Raw genomic sequence first — 25,189 nt, forward strand, 5'->3', positions numbered from 1 at the left:
AATTTAAAAGTTTCTACACCTCCAAGGAAATAATTATGAGAATTAAGAGACAGCTGCAAAGGGGATAGAAGTGTTTGCCAACTACTCAAAGGATCAGTATCCAGAATACACACAAAAAGCTAAAAAAAATCCCCCAAATAACCAAACAAACAGCAAAAGAATAAGTGATTAAATTCATAAATGGACAAATGAATTGAACATTAATATCTAATGAATACATGAGGAAATGTTCAACATCTTTCTCCATAAAGGAAATGCATGTAAACAACCATAAAAACTTTCATTCATATGTGGAATCTAGACCTAAAACTACAACAGTAAAAATTGGACCTGAGTGTAAAAACAGACTATCTATCTGGTTGGGGGTGGGGGAGGTGGGGAGTGAGGGGGTCATCAGCAGAAGCAAGGGTACTGTGGGATAAAGAGCTTGATAGTTCTACGTTTCTGATTGGATCTTAGATCTAGATTTTTTGTTATTTTAAATAGGGTGTAAGTTAAGGATCTAGTAGGGGGCTGGAGGAATAGCTTAGGTGACATAGCACCAGCTAGGAGCAAGGAAGCTGGGAAGTAGTAGGTCCTAAATTCAAGACCTGGTATTGACACAAAAGAAAAGAATATGTCTCCCTTTTGGGTGGATATGGTTCAAATGGTAGAGAATCTGCCTAGCAACTGCAAGGCCTTGAGTTCAACCCCTGGTACTGATAAACTAAGAAAAAAGTATAAATAAAAAAGAAGAAAAAAATCCAGTTATAGTCTTTCCCATGTGGCTAGCTTGTTGCTCAAGCACTAAGTGTTAAAAGGACTATTCCCTATGGTATTAGTATTCTTGTAAAAGACTAGTGAACCAGAGATATGGGATTATTTCTAGACTCTCATATGTCCATTATTATTTAAGTCAATTTTTTATGTGAGCACCATGTTTTTTATTTGCTCTAGTTTTGTAGTAAGCTTTGATATGATACTTACAAAAATATGATACTTACAACTTTGCCTATTTTTTAACATAAATTTGTCTTGGATATCTTGGGTGGGAGTCTCTTTGAGATTATATATACATTGTAGGTTGGATTTTTCCCATTTCTGTATTGGGATCAATAAAGATTGAATTTTTAGTATGATTGGGTACTATTGACATTGTAGCAATATTAAGTCTTCTAATTGAGAATAGTGTTTCATTCATCGGTGCTTCTTTAATTTCTTACAACAATGCATTGTAGTATTCAGCACACATGGATTTTACCTCTTTGGTTAAGTTTAATTCCAAATACTTTGTTCTTTGTGTAAACAGAATTGTGTTTTCAAAGACTTTTCTGCAAGCAATATTATGGTTAAATTATTCTTGGAAACTTCAGCAGTGAAGGGTGGTAATGGTTGACTGGCAGGGAGAAAGGTATTTGTATTGTTAGAGCCTTGTAAAAATAAAAATGTTCCAGGTCACCTCAAGAGGTAATGAGTTTCCTGTTGTTGAAGATGACCAGTTTGGCTAGAAGGCCATCCAGGAAATGTGTTTAGAAGGAATTCAGTTACAGAATGAAGAACAGGGAAGTGAAGCCTTGCAGAGCTGAGCAGAATGGCATTCAGAGTCCCTTTTAGCCCTGGGATAAGTTACTAAACCACAGAGGGATTAGGGGATAGGAAATGAAGGAATTTCCTGAGAGGTTGTGCAGAAACAACAAACCTAAACTGCAGTTAATGAAAACCACTGGGCTTTAGCTTAAACCTCATGCACAGAATTTCTATAGAAATGAGAAAAGCTGTAGAAACAACAGGTGCAATAAGAAGAATGATTGATGATCCTTGTAAAATCCAAAGCAGGGACAGAAAATACCTTTCTACTGAAGGTCACAAAACCCACCTAACATATCTAAAAGTGACACAGAAATCCAAAACATGTCAATCTTCTCTCCTCTTTGTTCTTTCCTTCCTCTTCCCTTCCCTTCCCTTTCCATCCTTCCTTCCTATTGAACTTACCTAGTCAGTTTGAAACTTGTTCTGTATAACTTGTGATCTTTTTGTTGTAAATGTAAATTGAGTACTGCAGCTTCGAGAGTTTAAACTTGATCGTTTAAGTAATTTGGTTGGTTCTATTTTGGGGCTCCCTGAGTGACTGAGCCCATCTGAGTCACCATGAAGTCTGGGTTCATTTGGGGTGATGCTAAAGGCCTATGCAGATGTTTATAGATTGCTCCTTAGAGTGGAACTACTTGCCTCTGAAGTACTTACATTTTTTTATTGACTCATTTACGCAGCATCTCCCATAAATAGCAAAAGTTGGGTACAAAGATGAGGAAAATCTCTACCACTTAATAAGAACATGACAGGCCCTAAAAGGAAGATAAATGTCTAATTTTTGCTTGAGACATATACTGGGGACATTCTGGCAGGGCAAGAGAAGGTCACTTATGTGAAAAACATGTGTGGACATTCTCCTAGTTATAGTCTCCTTTCATTCTGAAGAATTGTCCTGGAAGCTACAGGGCAGTAAAGGGCTAGCCAGAATAACCTTTTGAATAAAGACAAGCCTTTTCTCTTTCAGGGAAGGAACCAAACTTTTGGTGCACCCCAGTGGCTCCATATAACAACATCGCCACCCACTGGTGATGAAGAGTCTCTGTGGGACTTGATGTGGGACTTGACAGTGGGCCTTGAGCAAGGTTGGTGCCAGTTCCATTGAGAATTAAGAGTCATTCCAGAACTGATATCATTGGCTGACATTGAAACAAAATCAGTCTCAATAGATTCATATCATATACAGCATGTGACTCACACCATGGACCCCCTGTAGGTTGTATTCAGAAATTGTAGGAGCTCTAACTCTATGTTGCAACCTGAATCCTGGCTCTGCCACTTACATGCTCGCTACGTGACTTTGTTCAGCCTTTCTATTCCCTCATCTTGCCAAATGGGAAAAGAATAGCCTATGAGTTAACTCACATTAAATGCTGAAAGCCTAGTCTGGCACAAATCCAGGTGTGATCATAATGAAAATTATTAGTGTAAGAATACTTAGTACTATTGTCCACATTTCTGCTTTGCTGTACATAGGCACCTCTCTTCTTTCCCCTGAGTGAGACACTCTGGCTTGCAGAAGGATGAAGTGATTCTGGGAGCTGAAATGTTTTTCTGTCTTAGGGTGCATTGCTTGAGATTTTTAAGAATGTTTTGTAAACTTACATTCTGCATTGTACTGATTGAGAGAACATGTAATTAAAGCAAGCATTATGCTGTGGGGGTGGAAAAAAAAGAGACTTCCTTTGGGAAGGAAATCCTGCAGCAATATTCGTTCAAGGGTAATAAATATCTAGACATACTCCCACTTTCTCTCATAACCAGACTTGTCATGCAACATATGTTGTGTTTCTTTGTGTCTCAGTGTCTATGTTCCTGTGAGTATTATTCCTCCAGGCTGTGAATGGATTCTATGTTTAGCATATCTCTTGGTCAGAATGGTCCATGGAAATGGCATTTGTGTTTTAGGAAATGTGTCTGAGTGGATCTCTGGTAAGAAGGCCTTTCTACAATGTACTTTCAAGGACACACTTTCATTTTAATAATACCAGTTCCTGAAAAGATTATCGCTAATGAATAAGACCTTTAAGATGGGGTAATTATTTTTAACTAAATTGAGTGTGTACATTCTACTCAAACGAGTTTTCTCATCCACTGAAGTCTTTTTGATGCTAAAGTATTGTGTCATAAACCTCACTGGTGATCAGGAAGGTGTTGATTTTACATTAATTTTATGAAGAGTTAGGCTAGCTGAGCTGGCTTTGGGAACTGAAAAGAAGTCCAGTGTTATTATTTCAACCATCTTTTCTCTAATCTCCCTGTCTTTCAAGTTGACTATATGATTCCACTTAATAGGAATGGCAGGTGTTGGAGTCAGTTATCTGTGATTTTATCTGGGGATTTTCAGGGGGTGAGGGATGAAAAAGATTAAAAGAGCATGGCCTGTTTAATCTGGAAAAGAGTAAACTCAATTGAACATGAGAGCTGTATTCAAATACTAAAAAAGCTGGGTACAAGAATATGGAATTTTTTTCTGGATCCCGAACTAGTTCTTGGGGGTACAAACTGTAATAAATAAGATTTTTGAATAGTCACAGAAGTTCAGAAACTGCATTATGAACTAGTGCTCTTTACCCCTATGTGTACTCTAGCAAGTCCTGACTAAACATTTCTTTCTTTCTTCTTCCTTCTTTCTTTCTTTCTTTCTTTCTTCTTCTTCTTCTTTCTTTCTTTCTCTCTCTCTCTCTCTCTCTCTCTCTCTCTGTCTCTCTCTCTCTCTCTCTACTGTTTTCTTTCTCTTAGGGATTAAATAAGTCAAGGCCTCATACTTTCTAGGCAAGTGTACTACTTTCCTCAAAGTGAGCCTGGGAGTTCAGTGAGTTTGACTCTTGGTCAAATTCCTCCCAGAAGGGTGGACCAACACATGCTTCTCAAGCGGAGCTTGGGGTCACTCGCTTCGCTCCATCCTCAACAAAACTGTACACTACTATTTCTTAATAAATATTGATGTGAATGACAGAGAATAATACATAAATGTTCAGTGGCCATTTATTTTATTGTTCATGTTTAGTTCTATACAGTTTAATGAGTTATCTACCAGTCTTTCAGCCTTGTTATTTCTATGATTTAATCTATTGATTTGGAAGAGTTTCCCATAAAGACACTAACCCTTCATCTGTTATTAGATGCTGCAGTTGTCTTTACTTGTTGATCTTAAGTTCTCACTTTCGTTTTATTGGCTTTGGCTTTGTTTTATGGCTACATGATCACGATTTATGTAAACAAAAATCAATGAACACTACATTGTAAAATTCAATTCATTGCTCTAGAAAAGCCATCCTTGGCAAATATACTTATTTTTTGGTATTGAACCATAGTTAATAGGGAATTTTCAACCTTTCTTTTTAGATATTGCAATTTATTGAAGTATTCAATTAATAATTCCCCCTTTCCCAACAAATTTGTGATGACAACTTTATCATTTACTAAATCTTTATTAATAATAACTCTCCCTTTTGCCCTTTCAGTGGAACTGTGATTTGGGGAGTGGGATTCCTTAGAACCACACTCGTGAAGTGGTTTGTGTATGACTTTGGGACGACAGCTAATGTCTACCTTAGTCCTATTCCATATAACACTGTGGTCAGTCCACTGTCAAAGTGCTTAGCTTTTTTGTATTTCTTGCACATTTTAAAATTCTAAACTGTTGGTAATTTATCAGAAGGAATTGAAAGCAAGTCTAAATGTCAGTAAAAATTGCCACATAATCAGTTCTACAGAATAATATCTCTTCATCACTATAAAAGAATTGGCTCTCACTGTGTGGCTCACAGGGCCTTTTCAGAACTATGTCACTGTCTGAACAAAGTCAAAATGGTAGTCACCAGTTATATAGTACTCACTGTATGCCAAACACTGTGACTGTGTTGAATGCTTTCTATAGATCATATCACTGAATTATGAATAGCCTTAGGAAGTGTGTGTGGGGGGGACTACAGTGATTCTTATTTTATTATTAAGGATACAGTAAGCAACTCATCCAGAATTTCATAAGTAGTGGTGAAACTGATGAGGAACTGTGGTCTGTAGCTACCGAGTCACTGGGAGGCAAAGGCCTCATATGATTTAGCAAACTTGTGACTTTTCTTTAGTGCTGGATGGACGTTTCACTTTCCCACATTCCATTCTGTCTTTGCGCCTGTGCTCCACCTTATTGTATAGTCTATGTGGCTCAGTGTGCTGTCTCACTGACATCGTGGTGATAGAGCTTATTATGCTCACTGTCACAAAATAACTGTAACACATTATACCAAAGTTGAAAGCACACTTCCCATTTCCTGGTGGTTACACACTAGGGAGGGAATCAAGGCTAGTGGTAATAGCATTAAGGTTCTACAGTGCCAGTGAGAGTGTTCTTGTAAAGTGTTAAGATAGATGTCAAATGACCAAGAAGCAATGATTCTCCTACTGAAGCACCAAAATAATGAGAGTCTTTCTAATTTATTACCTATGGCTTAAAAGGTGTAAATTAAATTATATGAAAACAAATTCAGCTGGAGAGGAAAAGAATGATACTTTATGACCAAATGGAGTTTATTCTAGTATAGAAAGGTACTTTGGAGTCTGTGCCTCAATAAAACATATCATAACATTAGAACAAAATAAAACATATGATTAGAAAAGATTACAAAACATTTGATAAAGGTTGGTCTCTACTTTTTTAAAAAAAGTGTTTTTTGACATAGGAGATTATATTCTTAATATAATTATAACCATCATGTCTAATGGTAAAAGAATTGGAAAACAAAAAAACTGATACAGGATAAAAAATGAAAATAATGATATTAATAACCACAAAGAAATAAAAATAATCATAATTTAGTCCTAGCTAATTTTTATAGTGACTTGAGTTGTAGGCACTGCTCTGCTTCATCTCAGTTGGGTCATTTATGAAGTAGGTAGTATGTAGAAATGTAAGTTTTAATAACTCCTAATACTGCACTTAATAGCAATAATTGTCTGAGCAGGATTTGAAACCCATTCATGAGACCTGGAGCAAGGATTCTTAATTGCTATGGGGTACTTCCACTCATCTGAATGCTTTAGACTAGTCCCCACCACCCCTTTATAGATCATTTCACTTACCCATGGTCAAGGTAGTCTGACAATATTAAATGGAAGTTTCCTGATATAAATATCAAAGTTTTAAATTGCACCCAATTCTGAGTCATTATGAAAGTTTTGCAGTCTTTCTCTGTCCCCCAAGGGATCTGAATCATTCCTTTGTCAAACGTATCTGCGCTGCATATGTCATTAGTCACTTTGCAGCTGTCCTGCTTAGCACTTTGGCTGCTGATGTGTCACAGTGCCTGTGATCAGGGCACCTTCACTTTATTTGAAAAGGGTCCCAAAGAGCCAGGACAGTGATTCTCAAATTCAAATATACTAAAGAGAAGCTATGAAGTGCTTCCTTTAAAGTGAAAGTATAAAATGTGTGTGTGTGTGTGTGTGTGTGTGTGTGTGTGTGTGTGTGTGTATGACAGAGAGAGAGACAGAGAGAGAGACAGACAGACAGACAAATAGACAGATGGGAACAGAGAAAAGCAGAGATGGAGATGGGTTAGGAGGAAGGGGGGTACATTGTGTATTACTAAAATTCTAATTTAGCATTGGTTATTGTTGGCAAGCTCTTGCTGTGTCTAATTAGAAAAACTAAACCTCATCATAAGAATGCCTGTGTAGCAAGACATAGTATGTTTAGGGTTTGTTACAATCCTTGATTCTCAACACACCCTGGGAATCTTGGAATGAATCCCTTGAGGAAAAGAGAGAACTACAATAATCATCTTTCATGCAACAGAGAGAATTAACCATAAAACTAATAGAATTGTATTAAGTTAATCATAATTTTAATTACATATTAAAGTAGTCTGTATTAAATAATATAAGGAGGAAAATAATTCACTACAATAAAATACTCAGGAAATCATCAAAATATTTGTAATTTAGGTAATGGAAACTACAGAACTTTATTGTAGGATACTTCAGAAGAGATGAATTTATGGAATATACCTGGTTCCTAGAAAGGAAGACTACATAGTACAAGCAAACTTTAATGATAACTATAAACATAAGTTTAGCACCATTTCAATCAAAGTTCTTACAATCTAGGGGTCAAAGTCATTAGGGATTCATTTGCATTTGGAAAAGTAAATGGAAAACTATCTTTTGAAGAAGAATCTGTTTAAGCATTTGCTTATCTGTTTTAGCAATCTCTTTGGAAAGGTGCATCAGGAACTGGTTACATTGCTTTGCTTCTAGGGAGGGGAGCTGGGTGGCTGGAGGCTGGGGAAGGGTTAAATTATTTGTTGGACACTTTTTTTTATACCTTGAAAGGGTATGATTGTGTTACCATTCCAAAAAGCAAAATAAACAAAAAGAGGAGACAAAAATGGGTGAGAATATCCAACATAATAAAAAAACTCAGTATTGAAGATGTCTTTTATTCAAAATTGTCCAACAACATAAAATATAATTTTTAAAATAACAAGGTTCTACTTCAAAACTAGACAGATTACCAGAGCAAGTTGAAGCCTAGAAACTTGAGTGGCACCTGCCTACAAGGTGAACTCTATCAGCTAGGTTGGCTTTTGAACAAAGGGAAGGACTTTATCTAGAAGATTCCTTAGTTTCAAAGGAGCAAGACCAGGCACATAGGAAAAAGAAAATAACAACACTTCAAGGCCTAGGAGCTTTCTGGGAGAACTCATTTCCTTCCAGTACAGTGTTTCGCTTCTGTTCTTCCAAATGAAAAAGGATATTGTGCTGAGAACCAATCACAGAGGAGATAGCTTGGAGATACTGTCCATATGACCCCAGGAGAGTCATTTACTAAGTCACTGGTATGGGGCATGGCACAGTTCCAAGGCTTCACATATATTACATCATTAATTCTTATAACCATCCTATAAGGACTGTTATAACCATCTTTATAACCACTCTGTTACCCACACCAACACTTACTGAGCAATTACTGGGGACAGGTGTGGCCAGGTTTGTTGTATGTATTAATTAATTCAGTATTTATAGCAGCCCTTTGTAGTGTCCTCATCTTAACTTACAAGGTGAAGAAGGCAAGAAACAGGGCACTTAAACAGTTAGCTCACAGAGTCAGGGCAGTGTGTGAATCTGGGCATTCAGTTTGGTTCCAGTGTACACAGCTGTACACTCCTGACTGACCCCTCTAGCTCTCAGTCTCCACATATAAAGAGGAAGGGAATTGGATTATTTATTCACCGAGGTTCATTGCAATTTGAAAAGTATATTTTAAAGTAAAGCAGTTCCAGGAGCCATTGTTAAACTGGTTTCTGCTTTGGTTACCTGCAAGTAGACACCTATGAATCCACCGAAATTCCTTTCTGACTGTATTCAGGAATCCCTGCCAAGTCAGCTAATTTGTAGGCAAAACTTTAGGATAGCATTTTAAAGTAATAGCAGGTAATCAGGATAAGAATATCAACTAGGCGAATTTGGGTGCCCCCTCACCGTTTTAAAAAAATACATTTTGTTAAAAAAATAGATTATATTCTGAATCATCACTCTGGTGAATCAAAAATCATAGATGTGGTCCATCTCCACCAAAGGATAGAATGCCAAGTTTGAAGAGGTTCTTTTTCTTTTCTTTAAATCAACTGCTGCTTTCATGTAACCTTGTTTACAATGTCAGAACTCTCTGAACTCTCTCTTGGAGAAATGTCAACTTGTTGCTGCATAGAACAAGAAGACTGAGTGGGAGGACGATAAAGAACCCACCTCAGAGCTTCTGTGATGGAGGCCAAGTCCTGACCTTGCAGATCCCTGGTTCCCAGCACATTAGTTCCTTAGGCCACACTCCAGCACCATCTCTCCCTTTGAAACCTTCCTCTGCTCCTTGTCTCCCTCCATAGCTGCTCAGCCATTCTTTGCTTCCCAGGCAGGCTGCCATGGAAACTCAATCCCCTCTCCACCCCCACCCTGGGAAAGGTCAAGCTGTCACAGTTTGCTGGGGCCTCTTGGCCAAACTCCCCTCAAAGGGAAGCCCAGCCCAGGGGAGTCATAGCTATTCTAGCTCCACCAAAAGAGAAATGAAATTTGGCATTCTGCCAGGGACTCTAGCTGCCTCAACGTTCACTTCCTCCTGGTACAGGATATCAAGAAAGAGTGGGTAGAGTGAGGTGACAGAATCCAGAAGGCATATGTGAGTGTGAAGGAGAGTATTAGAAGGGATTGGGGATCAGAAGCCTCAATTAACATGGCTTTGTTGCCCTCTGTCCTGTATGGCTTAGACAAGTTAGAGACCTCGGACAGATCAAAATAGAATCTTCCCCAGATGTTAGGGCAAGGGCTGCATGGGATAGTGGGAATGAGGAGTTTGCCACAGTGCCTAGGAATTCGGAGAAGCTAAATAAACCGGAGTGGTAGTTTCTTCTAACTATGAATCCTGGTTAATATTCTTGGCCTGATCTGTTTCTTACTTAGAGGCCACAACCAGCCCTAGCACGGTGTGTGAGCTGCTGTGGATACAGTTAGTGGATTCAGTTAGATTCTGACAACATGCTAGGGCTAAGATTCTGGAGGACCCCTTCCATGGCTAGTTGAGGGGATACACCATTTTCTGTATACAGTACTCCTTCTTGGATTGCTTAAATTTTCTTTTGAAGAGGGTACTACTATCTGAAAGGAAAATTGTCCCAGAAGAACCACAGACCATAGACAAAGCCAAGTAGAGCAAAAGAGTTTATTGCCAGCAAGACCGGCAAGGCCAAGTTCCCACAGAGGAGAGGAAAATGGCACCTGAACTCTCTTTTAGGGGGGTCTTTATACCCTCATGCAACTAAGGTGGGAGGTGCTCCACCTGCCCCTCAGGTAGCCAGGGGTGGAGTCGCATTGCCAAGGGCAGAGCTTATGGGCCGGGGGACATTCTATAAGCTTACACTATCAATTTCACAATTGGGGAAAAATGAACTTCAACTGACACCAAGTATTGCCATACCTCTACTGAGAGATAATGATTAGAAAGGCCTTAAACAGCCTGTGGAAACTTGGGAGAGACACAGCATCTCCGCTACAGCGCTCTGGCTGAGAGTGTATAGCACCAATCCAGTCATGGATGACTCAATAAAACTCCAATAAAAGGGCTGGGGATATAGCCTAGTGGCAAGAGTGCCTGCCTCGGATACACGAGGCCCTAGGTTCGATTCCCCAGCACCACATATACAGAAAACGGCCAGAAGCGGCGCTGTGGCTCAAGTGGCAGAGTGCTAGCCTTGAGCGGGAAGAAGCCAGGGACAGTGCTCAGGCCCTGAGTCCAAGGCCCAGGACTGGCCAAAAAAAAAAAAAAAACTCCAATAAAATAAACAAACCTTTTTTGCCAGTCCTGGGGCTTGAACTCAGGACCAGGACATTGTCCCTGAGCTTCTTTTGCTCAAGGTTAGCACTCTACCACTTGAGTCATAGCACCACTTGCAACTCTTTCGTGTATATGGAACTGTGGAATCTAACCCATGGCTTTATGCATGCTAGGCAAGCAGTCTACAACTAAGCCACATTCCTAACCTACCAGACAAACTCCCAAAGTGGAACTAAGTATTTAAGAAGAGAGAGACTATAATTTTAAAAGATGTCAATGTCATAAAAGACAGTCTATAGGAACAATTCAGATTAAAGGAGTCTAAAGTAACATGATAATTAAATATGACATTTAATTCTAGACTGGACTCCATACTGAGGGAAGGGGATGAATGTCAGAAAAGACATTATTGGGAAAATAGGAAAAATGGCAATGAAGACAGTAGAATCAATAAAGGTACACAGGAAGAAAAATACACATACCAAGACAGAGATGGAAAGAACAAATAACAAAGGAAATATGATAAAATGTTAACAATAGATAAGTCTGGGTAGACATACAAAGTTTTTTCTATATCATTCCTACAAATGAAGTTCCTTAATTGTTTTCAAACAAGTTAAAAGTAATTAGAACACTATTACTACATGCATAGATTTTTGCATTCATAGGGCACACATAGAAGTGGGAATACTTCCCACAGATAGTACAATCTCTTTTCTTCCCTTCCCCTCCTAATACACCCAGAAAAATAAGAGTAGCTTGATCAGTGAGCAATTTTCACAAAGAGAAGTCAATCAAAAGTAACCTTTGTAGGCATGCAAACCTATTTGTTAGTTTAGAGTTAGCTATTATGACTTTTAATGTTCTGAGATACAGATGATTGCTGTGAGAGAACGCTCACAACACAAGACACTGCACCGAATGTGCCTCCGACTTTCTGAGCATCACCAGGATGCTTAGCGTGTATCTCCCCATCAGACATGCTCTTCCTTTGTGTTGCTGCCTGGCCTGTGCACATCCCACCTGCAATGACCCCAGCTCTCCATGCGTCCAGAGCTTTACCTTCTCACTATCCCACACTTCAAAACGACTGAGATGTTTTATTTCTCATTTGTTTCAAAATTTAAACAGCTACAGGCTTTTTTAAAGTTCTATTTTGGACTGCTTCTTATTGTTGGTTTTATTTATTGTCTTTAAGTAATTGTACAGAAACACCTACAAGTTTGGTCGTTTCCTTTTTTGCTCCACTAACATGTCCTCTAACAAAGTGGCAGTATTGACAGAAAAGGGAAAATCTCCAGATCTGAGGTGCCAAGCAGTGCTGCTTAGTTCTGCAGTGCTGTGAGATCAATGGTCAGAGATAGCAGGGAATGCTCATTACTGGGCCAGGGACTGAGTGGAGGATTGGTCTTCTGAAGTGAATGCAATGACCTTGTGGCTAATACCAGAGTTATACAGAAGATGTGACTACCCAGGCAGAGGATCCTTTCTCCCTAGATACCATTCCCAGGGGGAAAATAGATGCAGGGGATCTCCAGGATGAACATGCACCCATCCTCTTGGGATACATACTCCAGCAAAAGCTCCCCACTCCCACCCAGGGGACCAATATGCCCACTGTAAAGAACGACGCCATTCCACTAGTCTCTAATAGTAAAGCACTTGCATTTTCTGGGCTGTTTGGATGAGGCGAGTCAGTGGCTTCCTTCTACACATGCTCATAACAGAAGCCTGGGAAGGGGAGGAGGAGAGGGTATTCCGGTTTTAGAGGCATTGTTTTCCAAGGTGGTAACCGATGGGAGTCTCCATCTGTTACAGCTGAGACTCCAGAATGGACTGGCGATGAGAAGTGAGCAGCATCAAGAAGGCGGCAGAGAAATGTGTGGATGTGTGTGCAGGGGTGAGAGGATTGGAGGAGGTTTCTAGTAAACACACTTGCCCAGGCTTGGTCTGGATGGCTAAGCATATTGAGGGAAAATGATTCTTCTACCATCTCTCTTTTCCCTTCTTCTTCTCTTTCTTTCTTTCTTTCTTTTTTTTTTTTTTGGCCAGTCCTGGGCCTTGAACTCAGGGCCTGAGCACTGTCCCTGGCTTCTTTTTGCTCAAGGCTAGCACTCTGCCACTTGAGCCACAGCGCCACTTCTGGCCGTTTTCTGTATATGTGGTGCTGGGGAATCGAACCCAGGGCCTCATGTATACAAGGCAAGCACTCTTGCCACTAGGCCATATCCCCAGCCCCCTTCTTCTCTTTCTTATCCAAGAGAGGAGAAGATGGAACATCTCCTCAGAAGAAATAGAGAATCTGATGGTATCTAATAGCTGAGTGATTTGTCATCTTGTTGCCCTTTATCTAAATTGTCAATATGAAAGTTGATCTCTGGATTATCCTCAGTGCTCCTGGCTTCATGCCAGGCTCTTAGTTCTGGTCTGTCAGCTTGATGATTATCAGCAGAGCCCTTACCAGCCTCCCTCTCCATCACGCCTGCCTCCCCAGTGCTCTCTTCCCCAACCCCCTTTTAAGTTTGCTTGTTCTTCCTTTAGAGTCATCTTGTTTAGTATACTCCAATTTTAGCTTTTGTACTTTCAGCAAATTTCAAATATTGTTATTTAGCTTCTCATTTTTGATGAGAAACTGGGATCAAAACCTAGCACATCTGTGTGTGAGAGCTTTAAAAACTCTAAAGGATGACAGCTTATTTATAAAAGTAAATATTCTGTCAATTTAATTTTTTTCATTGATGCCTTAATTTTCCATTAAACATCATAGATGACCAAAAAAGAAACATACTATGGCAGAAAGAACATGGGATTTGAAAAAAAAAAAAAAAAAAAAGCTTAGGTTAGAATTCTAGCTTTTCCATTTTACTTTGTGGTAATGTTCAGTCACAACCTTTTGCCATTTCTTCAGTAAAAGGAGCAAAAATAATGGGACTGAAGGCCAGATGTGGTAATCTCAGTACTTGAGAAGCTAAGGCAGGAGGATTGCAAGTTTGAGAGTGTTAGCATTTCCCCTGCCTCAGGTCCTCAGCTCCTCCCATTAGCCCCCAGACCCACCCACACCCAAACTCCCTGACCTAGAACTATAATGTCCACTCCCACTCACCATTAAGACCTACTTCCCCTTTAGCCCCAGAGAAGCTGCCACCTGGATAAGGTGCAGGCACCGTATTGCTCCCTCTCCCAAGGGAGATATGGTCCCACTGATAAACCTCCTTCTAAACCTTCTTCTCCTGTCTGTGACTATTTCCACATGGTCCCCTGGGATGGCTGGGGCATATCTTTTCAGAGAGCAGTCTGGGCTACATAGCAAGTTCAATGCCAGCCTGAGTTACATCCTGAGACCTTATCTCAAAACAAAGCAAATAAAAATAGTGGGATTGATAGGAGATTTCTATGAGATTGACTAAATTCAGTCTTTCACACAAGTGTCTCCATTTGTTACACTCCATAATTTGCCTTTGTGGTCATGTTACTCACATAAAGAGCCCGTTCAGTCTGCACCAAATACAACCCCTCTCTTCTGTACACCTCTTAGATGCCAAATTTTCTTTTAGCTTCACAAGAATGGATTCTACCAAAAAAAAATCCCATATCGTCAGGTTGCATACTTCTGGTAGTGGACTTCTTACTGGGATAAATGATGGTCCGAAAGATATATTCATGGCCTAATTCCAGAACTTGCGACTATTATGTGACACAAGAAACACCTTGGATGTGAAAAGATGTGGTTAAGTCAAAGCTCTTGAAGAGTTAATCCTGAGTTCTCCAGGGCTGATGGAATTACACACAAGGAGGAAAGCCACACATGGAGTGGGCCACAGGGAGTTAGAAGCAGAGAACAGAGTCCTGAGGCCAGTATAACCTTAAGATGGAACAAGTAAGGAAAGATTCTTCACTGAAAATTTTAGAAGATGTGTGCTCTCTGCTGATATCTTGATTTCAAACGTCTGGTCTCAGAACTTTGAGAGTAAATTTTCTGTTGTTTTAAGCACCATAATAGGTGATAATTTGTTACCACAGCCCCAAGACGCTAATGTAGCACATTATACTACCCAGGATACCACCAGCCTTTCCTTTTATTCTCTCAGCCACTTTACAAGGGAAACAAGCAGTAAGGGGCTCATAAGCCCCCATATGTTTGCAAATGAATACACTGGGGCAGGGCCAGACTCCCCTCACTCTCAGCCTTTTAGCTGCCTCAATAAGCCTCCCCCCACCCCTTATTCCTCTTGTTTGCTCTCTGAGGCCTGGATTCCTTTAGGCACAGCAAAGCCTTCCTTTTCACAAGTGGAGACAAAGCTGAAAATGAAAATATGTTCGGTTACATAACATGTCTACTTTTGCAGGAAGCTTTGTGTTCTGTAGTAAATGATGTTACTACTGTCCTTTCCTGCGTGTGGGCTTTGAGAGGGAAGACAGCCAGGAAGAGCACGTGGGACCCAAGAGCTGTTGCTATGGTGAAAGTAAAAAGCACAAGAGAGGAGTGGGGAGATCTAGACTCGGGCTCCCTCCTCCTAAGTTTTCAGAACAGAGACTCTGCCCTAAGCCCAATGGCCAGTCACAGAATCTGATCTTGAAGCGTCCAGAATTTTTTGTAAAAATCTGTATAATATTAGCCATATTTTATAGGAAAAGAGACTGAAGTCAGAGGAGCTCAACCAGCTTGTTCAACAGGGCTGGAGCAAATGTCCATCTGTCAGCAAAACTCTGACGTGCACTTGGAGGGATTCAACCTTTCCAGATCCTACTGGTTAGAGTCCCAAAAGTCACTCTGGACCATTTTACTTCCCTATTCTCTGGGTAACATGAACTAAGTTCTGGACCACCTTCATCTCGATTAATAGGAAGCTTCACATGGCTCTATTTTCTGGATAGAGAACACCCTCTGTTAGTAACAAATGGGGTGTGATTATTACAACATATGTCAGGCCATACCCCTCACCAATCAAATTGGAGGCTCCATGGATGAGATCTAGGTATCCACATTTCCCCTCCCTTCCATCCTCCTGTAGTAGATCTCTATAGGAAGCCACAGTGGAGAATCAGAGGCATGTATGACCTCTAAGGTTCTTCCAGATATAATGGTCTGTACCATATCCATATCTTCTCCAGATACTAAGAATTCTTAGAACATCTTCCAGATCTCTGTATTCAATTTTTCCAGTGAAAGCCACTTCAGTATGGCTTAACTAACAAAAAGATATTTATAAACTACTCAGCAGTCTAAATCTGTTGGATCTTCATGCTTTTTAAGAAAGAAGAAGAACTAATGGGACACTAGAACTATTCACATCTCATTTTGTTAATTTATTGCTTTAGAGCTTGCTTTAAATGGCACCCTAGAATTCTGAGAAAAGTAACTGCTACAATCTAGTCACCGTTACCCATCACCAGCTAAACCCCCATTTAATCTGAGGACTATTAAACCCAACCTTGGAGACTGAGAGGTGAATAATGTTTTATGCTTAAGGAACTTACAGCATATAGTGGGATTAATACTCAAAGTAATAACAGCAGTGGCCATGATACAGAAATGCCCATTGCACCTCATGTAATGTGGTAGGTGTTCATTTAGATCTTCACAATAGCCCTGTTATGTAAACATCATTTCCTCTATTTTATGCCTGAGGAAATTACGGCCCAGAGAAGTTAGGTTAAATTTCTAAGCTTACACACCTTTGAAGTAGTTATCTGTCATTCTGACTGAGCTATGCCTATAAGATCTCGAAGCCCTGATGTTTCCATCATGTCTTAGCATCACAGAGACAAAGTAGTGGGGGCTGCAGAGATTATAAGGACAGAGTTGATGGTCATGGGGAGAGGCAGATGTAGAGTTGGAGGAGTTGCTGTGAATTAATCATATGAAAGGTGTGGTAAGAAAGACAATATTATCAATTAATATTTTAGCTGTTTGGGGCTCATGCTTTTGGAAGGTACCACAGAGGAACAGATGAAACTCATTATCACAGGTTAGTTCCTCTGCAGTCAGTCCCAGCTCCCTACAATTAGTCCTCAGGAATAAACCCATTATGTTTCCCTGCATGGCTCAGCAGCATGTTTTTAGCCAGGGCTAGAGCTTTGCTTCTGAGCAGATTTTTCACTCCTGCTGATTGCCATCAGTGAAACAAAATGTCCAAAGAGGATGGGGTGGTGGTGGCAATGGATACAATCCCTTTTTCTGTGGTGTTTGTATCCAAAAGCAATGGGAACCAACACACACACACACACACACACACACACACACACACACACACACAGTTGAGATCTGGAGAAGAGATTTATACAGGTAAACATTAATTAGCCATCTGAATTATAGTTTGAGACAATCACTGTGCTAAAATAATCCACCCATGAAGGCAAACATAGACTGAGAGGTAGTAAACACTAGGGGCTCAGGCAGCCAAGGGGAAGGAAAGCACAAGTAGGTTCTCTAAGAGAGCCTGCACAAGGCACCATTTTACAATATAGCCAAAACAAGACAAATCACCCGACCACTTAGGGGCTTGAAGCATATTCAGGGGTTGTGGACCCGGGTTTAGATACCAGACATTTAAAAAATTAAAAAAAATATTGCATTTCAAATGTGAAAATTTTTAACAGATTAGATGAAAAATGACACATGCACATGTATCTATACACACTGCGTATGTAAGATGCACATATGTAGACTATATGAATATATATACGTATATATATATACAGTTGCTTATTAGAAGAGTAAGTTGATTTCACAGTAAACTTGGCAGACACAAAATTACCTACACTCTGAAATTACAAATAAAGAAATTATACCTTGACATTGACAATAATCACAAAATGATAAATCCTTATACTGTCTTGGATGAGATACCTAGCAACCTACCACCACCACAGTCTCTACCTGAAGAGAATCAAAGACAAGACGCAGTGACAACACTGGCTTTGCAGACTGAAAAGAGATGTGTGACATGTTCTTCTGATATGATTTTCTCTAATGTAATCTAAAGATTATTTAAAAACAATAAAGATGGTATTACGTACAATAGCTGTTTTAATTTAAATTCCAAATTCAAAACGTTTAATAAATACTTCATTAAGACAGAAAGCCCATAAGGTTATTTTAGTCTTACAAATGCTTATTCAAAGTGAACAGGGTTTGTTTTCTAGGTGAAATCTTCCTTCTATATCACACACACACACATACACACACACACACACACACACACACACACACACACCGCTTTATAACTGAAAATCCTTGTCATTGTAGTAAGGATACTAAAAGCCAAAGGACACATTAAAGCAGCGTTTTACCTTTTTGCTGATCAAACACTGAAGAGGCGCTGAAATCCATGGTAGCCTGTCTCATCATTTACCAACAGAATGGCAAAAAAGCATCCAGGTCTCTAGAGAAGAAAACAGCATCTCACACGTTGCACTGCCCACACTAATCAGATACAGCATCACTTGAGAAGACTCGCATGAAAGAACTAAGCATGCATCAGACCTGCAGGCTGTTTGTCAGTGTAAATGATAAAAAGAGGTGAATACTCTTATAATACCTGCCAGGCAGAGTTACTCTCCTAGCTTCATTCATCAGCTCTACTTGGGTCTAAGTATTACACACCCCACCCCCAAGCATAGAGACAAAACAGCACAAACCCTAAAAAAACAAATCAGTATTCATGGGAGCTACCTGCTTTGGACCTAGGCCAGGAAAACAATGCAGGTCTTGGAGCTTTAGTAGCTAAAACGTTGCTTTTTAAACCAACAGCAATCTCAATGGGTGAGTGAGGATTCACAGGGCCAGACGGAGCATGTGCGAAGCTGCCAATGCAGATTGCGTTTCGGCTGTGTTCTTGGTGGAGTGAGAACTGCATTTGGGTCATGTGAGCAGAGTGCCATCTCAATGGAATAGGACGTAAATATTGTAGCAGGCGGCTGCTGGCCATGTGCTGTGTGGAGGAGGAATTAGCTACTTTTGCAGCTCATCTTCCATCTCCCCCTCTGTGCTGCTTTCTGGTCTCTGACAGGGAGGCTGGGGGAAGGAAGGAGCATTTGAAAGGTTCTATTGGAAGTATTTGTTATGACAAAATGGCAGTGGTGCAGTCACAAGGGTGTTTATTACAGCACAAGTGGGATGCAACCTGAAAAAGCCCCCATATGTATGTCTCTCCAAGGAGCAGCTGAATAAATGGCAGTAACTTGATGATACTATAGATTTTAAAAATGGAGGTAAATAAAGCTAAACAGACTCATCTGACAGGGATGTCACTAATCTGTTGATAAACCCAACCATTTATACTCTGTTTGCATTTATATGAAGCCAGCAACCTCTCATTATGTGTGTAAATAGGCTTACACATGTCCACATGAAAGCTACACATACTAATGATATTTAATAGTAATTAAATAATGATACCTCAGGGGTTGCAATTAGAGCAGGAAATTTTTAAACTTGTTCTTCCTCCATCTCTGCATTTTTGGCTTACTATAACAAGTACCTATTACTTTATATTTGTAAATAAAAAATCTGATATAATCAAGCCAAACTCTACATTCTAGTTACAGCCAGATTTTTGATATGTCAAACAGCCATACAGTAGGTGCTGTCGTAAGTGCTACTAAGAGTAGTAAGTAGCTGTTTTCTTTTTAACTAATTATTGCATAAATGTGGAAATAAGAATAGAAAGCATTCTTCTCTGTATATCTCACACTGTGTGTGTGTGTGTGTGTGTGTGTGTGTGTGTGTGTGTGTATTTTGCTGAGGGCCTCATATATGCTAGCTAAGAATTCTACTGCTGAGGTGTACTCTCAAAACTCACATTTATTTCTCTTTTGGTCTTTTTGAATATTTTTATTACCTTTAAGTAGTTGTACAAAGGAGTTGCCCTTCACCAAAGCAGTTTATGAATAGAGTGCATCTTGCTCACCGTCACCCCTTTCAACATTCTCCCCCATCCCTCTTGCTTTTTGTTTCCTAAGACATAGTTTCTCTATGAAACTCAGGCTGGCTTCAAACTCATGATCCTCCTGCCTCAGATTTCTTAGTGCTGGGATTCCAGGTGAGCACCACCATACCTAGCTTCCTCAAATTTGTTTTCACATAGATTAGTCTTATTTGTAACTTGGGTCTTTTGATAGGTACGTTACTTTCTTATATCTTAGCTCATATTTTCAGTGTTCATCATTTACTTTTCATTAACAGATTTGAAGGGTTTACTTTCCTATGACAAGGCTACAATTCACTGACTATTAATATTGCTGAAGCTATCATATACCATGCCCTCAACAGTACTGCTGCTCACCCTACAAAGTTACAACTCACTCTGCTTTCCCATACTGGCTTTGAACTTCATGATGCTCTGTGTTCTTTTTACTTAAAAGTATAGGCAGATGTATGCCTTATAGGTCATTATTTGAGATATGCTGCATACATCAATTTCTTAACATTTCCAGCACCAGGTTTTTCCGTTAAGAATAACAACCTAACTAAGGAGGCTGAGAGTAGGTGGGGGAAAAAAAATTGATTACAGAAGCAGATCCCCAGCTAAAGAGAAATAAGCTCAAACTCAAGCTCACCCAATTGTCAGAGGTAAAAGAACTTGTAAAGTGGGCTTTGGTGTCTCACAGCTCTTTAGGAGGCTGAGATCTGAAGATTGCAGTTCAAAGCCAGACCCAGCAGGAAAGTTAACCAGTACAAAGCCAGAAGTGGAGCTGTGGCTCAAGTAGTAGAGCACTAGCCTTGAGCAAAAAAGCTCAGGGACAGCAACTAAGCCCTGAGTTCAAGCCCCAGGACCAGCGCTCTCGTATACACACACACACACACACACACACACACACACACACACACACCCCAAAGTACTTGGACCTAGACTACCTAAAGACTACTAAAAAATAGTAATAGAAAATTAGATTAAAACAAAGATATCAAAAATTAAAACAGATGTGTCATAAAGGAAGAGACTTTTGCCAAAATGGAGAAGTAATGATGGAAGCAGTTACTCATCCCTCTCTCCCCAGACTGAGCCGTCCAACTCCTAGTCAGGGCAGACTCTCCCCTTTCTGACTTTGCTGGATATTCCCCTTGAGACCAGTTTTGTTATGCAGCCCAAGCTGCCCTGGACCTCATGTCCCTCTTGCTTCAGCCTGCCAAGTGCTGGGGTTACAGGCATGTGCCATCATGCTTGGTCTCAGAAGGTGATTTTTCCTTTATTTGGTTTTGTTTTCTGCTGGTGCTGGAGACTTGAACTCTGGGCCTGGTATTGTCCTTTTGCTCAAGGTTAGCATCCTACCCCTTGAGCCACAGCATCACTTCTAGCATTTTCTGTGATTAAATGGAGATTTGAGTCTCACAGACTTTCTTGCTCAGTCTGGCTTCGAACTGTGGTCCTCAAGTCTCAGCCTCCTGAGTAGCTAGGATTACAGATGGAAGCCACCAGTGCCTGGCTCTCAGAAGGTTATCCAGTGAAGTAAATTGTTTTAAATTTGTTGAGCTCTCAGAGCTATCCTTAAGTAGTAATACTTCTGTATATGTTGATGAGTATTGTTTCAACCAATCATCTATCCCATCTCTTCTCCAGCTTTATCCTTTTGCCTCCCAAAGAAACGCTCCCCTGGCCTACCATATGCTCACATCTTTCAGCTTGAAAACAAAACTGGGTTTTTTGTTTAAACAGATCTACTTTTCCTTTTCTGATATGCTTATGGAAAAACAAATAACCCTTCTCATGGACCCAGTTTCTAAGTATAAACACTCAGGTGTTTAACGGTTTGAGAAATTGGTTGGCAGCCTTCACTATGAAAAACACACAGACTAATAACAGAGAATTTTTTACAAAGCTAAGAGCATTTTTTTCCACATTCACATCAGTGCTATTTGAGGTCTTATCTTCTTCTATGTGTGGTTTCTAAGAATTTCCCATATAAATTCTGAGCTTTTACTTTGTTTCTAGTTAATTTGAGTGAAGATAAATACAATGGCCTTAAAAATCACAGCGTTTTCAAGGTCAAATCTCTGCCTCTTAACGCCCCCCATGACTGTAAAGCAGAACATTTTCAGATGAAGACTTTGAGATATAGAGTTCTAGCCTAGGCTTGTTAACTAATTATATATACATATATATGTATACATATGCACACAAATATATATATGTATATATATAATTTGGCCAAGAATATTTCTGTTTTTTTTTATTGTTTTTGTGTAGTTGATGTACAGGGGCTACATGAATCAGGTACAATCAGTACAATTCTTTCGGAACCTTTTTTTCCCTTTTGTCTCTCTCTCCCCCTCTTTTCCTTCCTCCCCCACCCATAAGATATCTAGTTCATTTTCTACATAGTGTCTGGAGAGTAGCACTGTTGTATTTGTTATCCTTGTTTCACCATTTATGTGACCTCCCCAATACAATAAAGACACACATTTTGAAATCTCTATTTCTTTCTCTTTAGACATGGAGCAAACAAATTTTTTATTAACCTTACGAAGCAAAACATCAAAATTTTAGTCAAACCATGATGTATGTTATTTGGTATACATTATATGGAGCAAATGGTTTGAGTGACCATCTTTTCAGTATTTCAGGTACGCAGACTTGGTGTTTCTTGGTGAAATGGTGACCCAAATCCTTTCTGCCCTCGTATGTCATATTTGTTTGTGAGAGGTTTGATGTCTGAGTTTGACATACAGTCATATATCAGCTGTTAGGCGAGTTTAGTTTGATGGAATGTCACCCATTTGCAGCATTTGCACTTCCAAAAATACATATTCTGACATTTCCTTCTACTTTCCCCCAGGAAGGAATTTCTACTGAAATTCAATTTGAGTTATGGAAAAAATGAGGTCACAATTTGTAGAATGAAATTTTTGGTATGACTAGATTTGAGGAGACAAATAATTTTCAAGGGACCAATTGAAATTGAAATTAATTTTAGAATATTCCAACAGCAGGCATGCCTAAGCTTTCTTTCACTCAGTTAAGCAAGAAAAGTAGCAAGGTTATAAACAAGCTGATATTCTAAGGGCATTTAGACATAATTGCCATTTTTGTCTAATAATCTCTCACAGGGTAATATATGTTATAATCATATATTTTGTGATAGAGAAAACATAGTGTTTGCTTGATAAACAGATATGGGAGAACTGATTTTTCAATATCAAACTAGCTATAATATTTCACAGAAACAAGAGACATTGTGGCAATTGCTAAGTCTGCCTTTTACAATGACATAGGGAAGTTGGTTTGTTGAAATCCTTGAACAAATGTTCATATAATTCTCTTTTCATGGGACAGATTCCTATGAAGTAAATTCTATGGGTACCAACCACAAATAGGGACTCAAATCAGAAGTTGTGTTAATCTTTTTTTTTTTTTTCTTTTGGCCAGTCCTGGGGCTTGGACTCAGGGCCTAAGCACTGTCTCTGGCTTCTTTTTGCTCAAGGCTAGCACTCTGCCACTTGAGCCACAGTGCCACTTCTGGCCATTTTCTGTATATGTGGTGCTGGGGAACCGAACCTAGGGCCTCATGTATATGAGGCAGGCACTCTTGCCACTAGGCCATATCCCCAGCCCCTGTGTTAATCTTTTAATTAAAAAACTTGTGATGTCTTAGAATGCCATTAGAAGTAATCACCTATTGTCTATTGGTGGAGAAGTACATATTGGATGCTCATCGAGTGCCTGGCCCAAGGTTGAGTTTCTCATGCTTCATAAATGAGTTGCTTCATAAATGAGGTCCCATGTCCTCCGAACTCCCCAGATCTGTGCCATTACCTTTCATCTGGCAGAGTATGGAATACATTGAGTTCCCCCCTTTTTTTTCTTGTCAGAAGCAGCTGAGTCTGGTACACTTCTTATTTTGAAAAACCTAAATCTTCATCTGAATTGTGAGGTTACTTTTGCCCAAGGTCCAAGAGCTAAATCTGGCATTCCAGACCTTAACACTGAGTTATATGGCTAGCAAATCAACAAAACAGTTTGAGCAGCCATTCCATGAAAGGCATCCAGCCAGGCGTTATAGAGGTGGGACTTCCTGCTCAACTAGATAAGATGTATGAATATTTATATGACATGTGTTAAGCACGCTATATGAAGGGCAACATATTGTATGATGGACATGGTAGATAAATATGTTGGTGATGGGCTGTCAGAGTTTAGGGCAAGAGTTTTAATGTACATATGCATGCATGAGAATGCCAAGGACCTCTGGCAGACTGGAGTAGCCTGTGTACTTATTAGAATAAGTAAGTGCATAAAATAAAAGCATGGAGCCAAGTACTGGTGGCTCATGTCTATAATCCTAGATATTCAGGAGTTTGAGATATGAGAATCAAGTTTTAGAGCCGACTCAAGCAGACAAATCTGAGAGAGTTTTATCACCAATTAGCCAAAAAAGGTGAAAATAGAAGTGTTGTTCAAGTAGCAGAGAGCCAGCTATGAGTGAAAAACCCAAGTGTGAGCAAAAAGCCCTGAGTTCAAGTCCGAGTAGGGCAAATCAATAAAATAAAAATAAAACAGAAGACTAGGTTTACAAATGAAACCAACTACATAATAATGTAGTTTAATAATATATTTTAAAGTATTAATGTTGAATATAATAATGCTTAAGCCTTTAAATTTTGTAAGACGTACATTGGATTCTTGACTGCAGTCTCCCCTCTAAGCTTCTTCATTAACTTTATTAAGTTAATAAAAAAGTTTGATGATTACAGAAATTTTAAGGTAGAGCTAAGCATAAGCAGTATTTTGAGATATCTCCAAGAAATAGATATTAAGAAAGTATCTGTGATTTCTCATGATAAAAAAAATCATATCTAATGTCACTATGATTTATGATGAAGTGAAATGTTACATTTCAAATACACCTCTATTTTTGTTTTTCCGGCTCTGGGGCTTGAACTCAGGATTTCATACTGTTTCTCAGCTTTTTCTGCTCAAATCTGGCACTTTACCACTTGAGCCACACCTCCACTTCTTTTTTTGCTGATTAATTGGAGATAAAGAATTTCACAAACATTTCCTCCTGGGCTAGCATTGAACCCGTATCCTAATATTTCAGCCTCCTGAGTAGCTAGGATTTCAGGCATGAGCCAGAAGCTCCTGGCATTATTTAGACTTTAAGGAACTTCTGAACTCCAGTCATAAATCCCTCTGGGGAGGAGGGGGCGTGGTGGAGCATAAACCCCAACTTATGTGCCTGAAATGTTTTAAAGAAGCAGTTGAACTCTTAGGGAGAAAATATTCTTTTGAGTCATACTCCTATTTTTATAATGGTAAAAATATACATAAAACTGATCATATTAACCATTTT

At 39.5% G+C, this 25,189-nt stretch overlaps 1 protein-coding gene across 2 annotated transcripts in view; it reads right to left on the reverse strand.

The window, feature by feature from the left end:
• The window catches only part of Ankrd55 (ankyrin repeat domain 55), an 85,006-nt gene extending 66,665 nt beyond the window's left edge, over positions 1 to 18,341 (reverse strand). Inside the window, exon 1 of one of the 2 annotated variants that reach the window (XM_048368188.1) lies at positions 18,191 to 18,341. In XM_048368188.1, coding sequence (XP_048224145.1) covers positions 18,191 to 18,248 — 58 coding nt within the window. In that variant the 5' untranslated portion in view covers positions 18,249 to 18,341. The remainder of the gene's footprint in view (positions 1 to 18,190) is intronic. The other variant, XM_048368190.1, reaches the window with a different exon arrangement.
• Positions 18,342 to 25,189: the final 6,848 nt, after the last annotated feature.

This window comes from Perognathus longimembris, chromosome 19 (assembly GCF_023159225.1).
Source record: "Perognathus longimembris pacificus isolate PPM17 chromosome 19, ASM2315922v1, whole genome shotgun sequence".
NCBI lineage: Eukaryota > Metazoa > Chordata > Mammalia > Rodentia > Heteromyidae > Perognathus > Perognathus longimembris.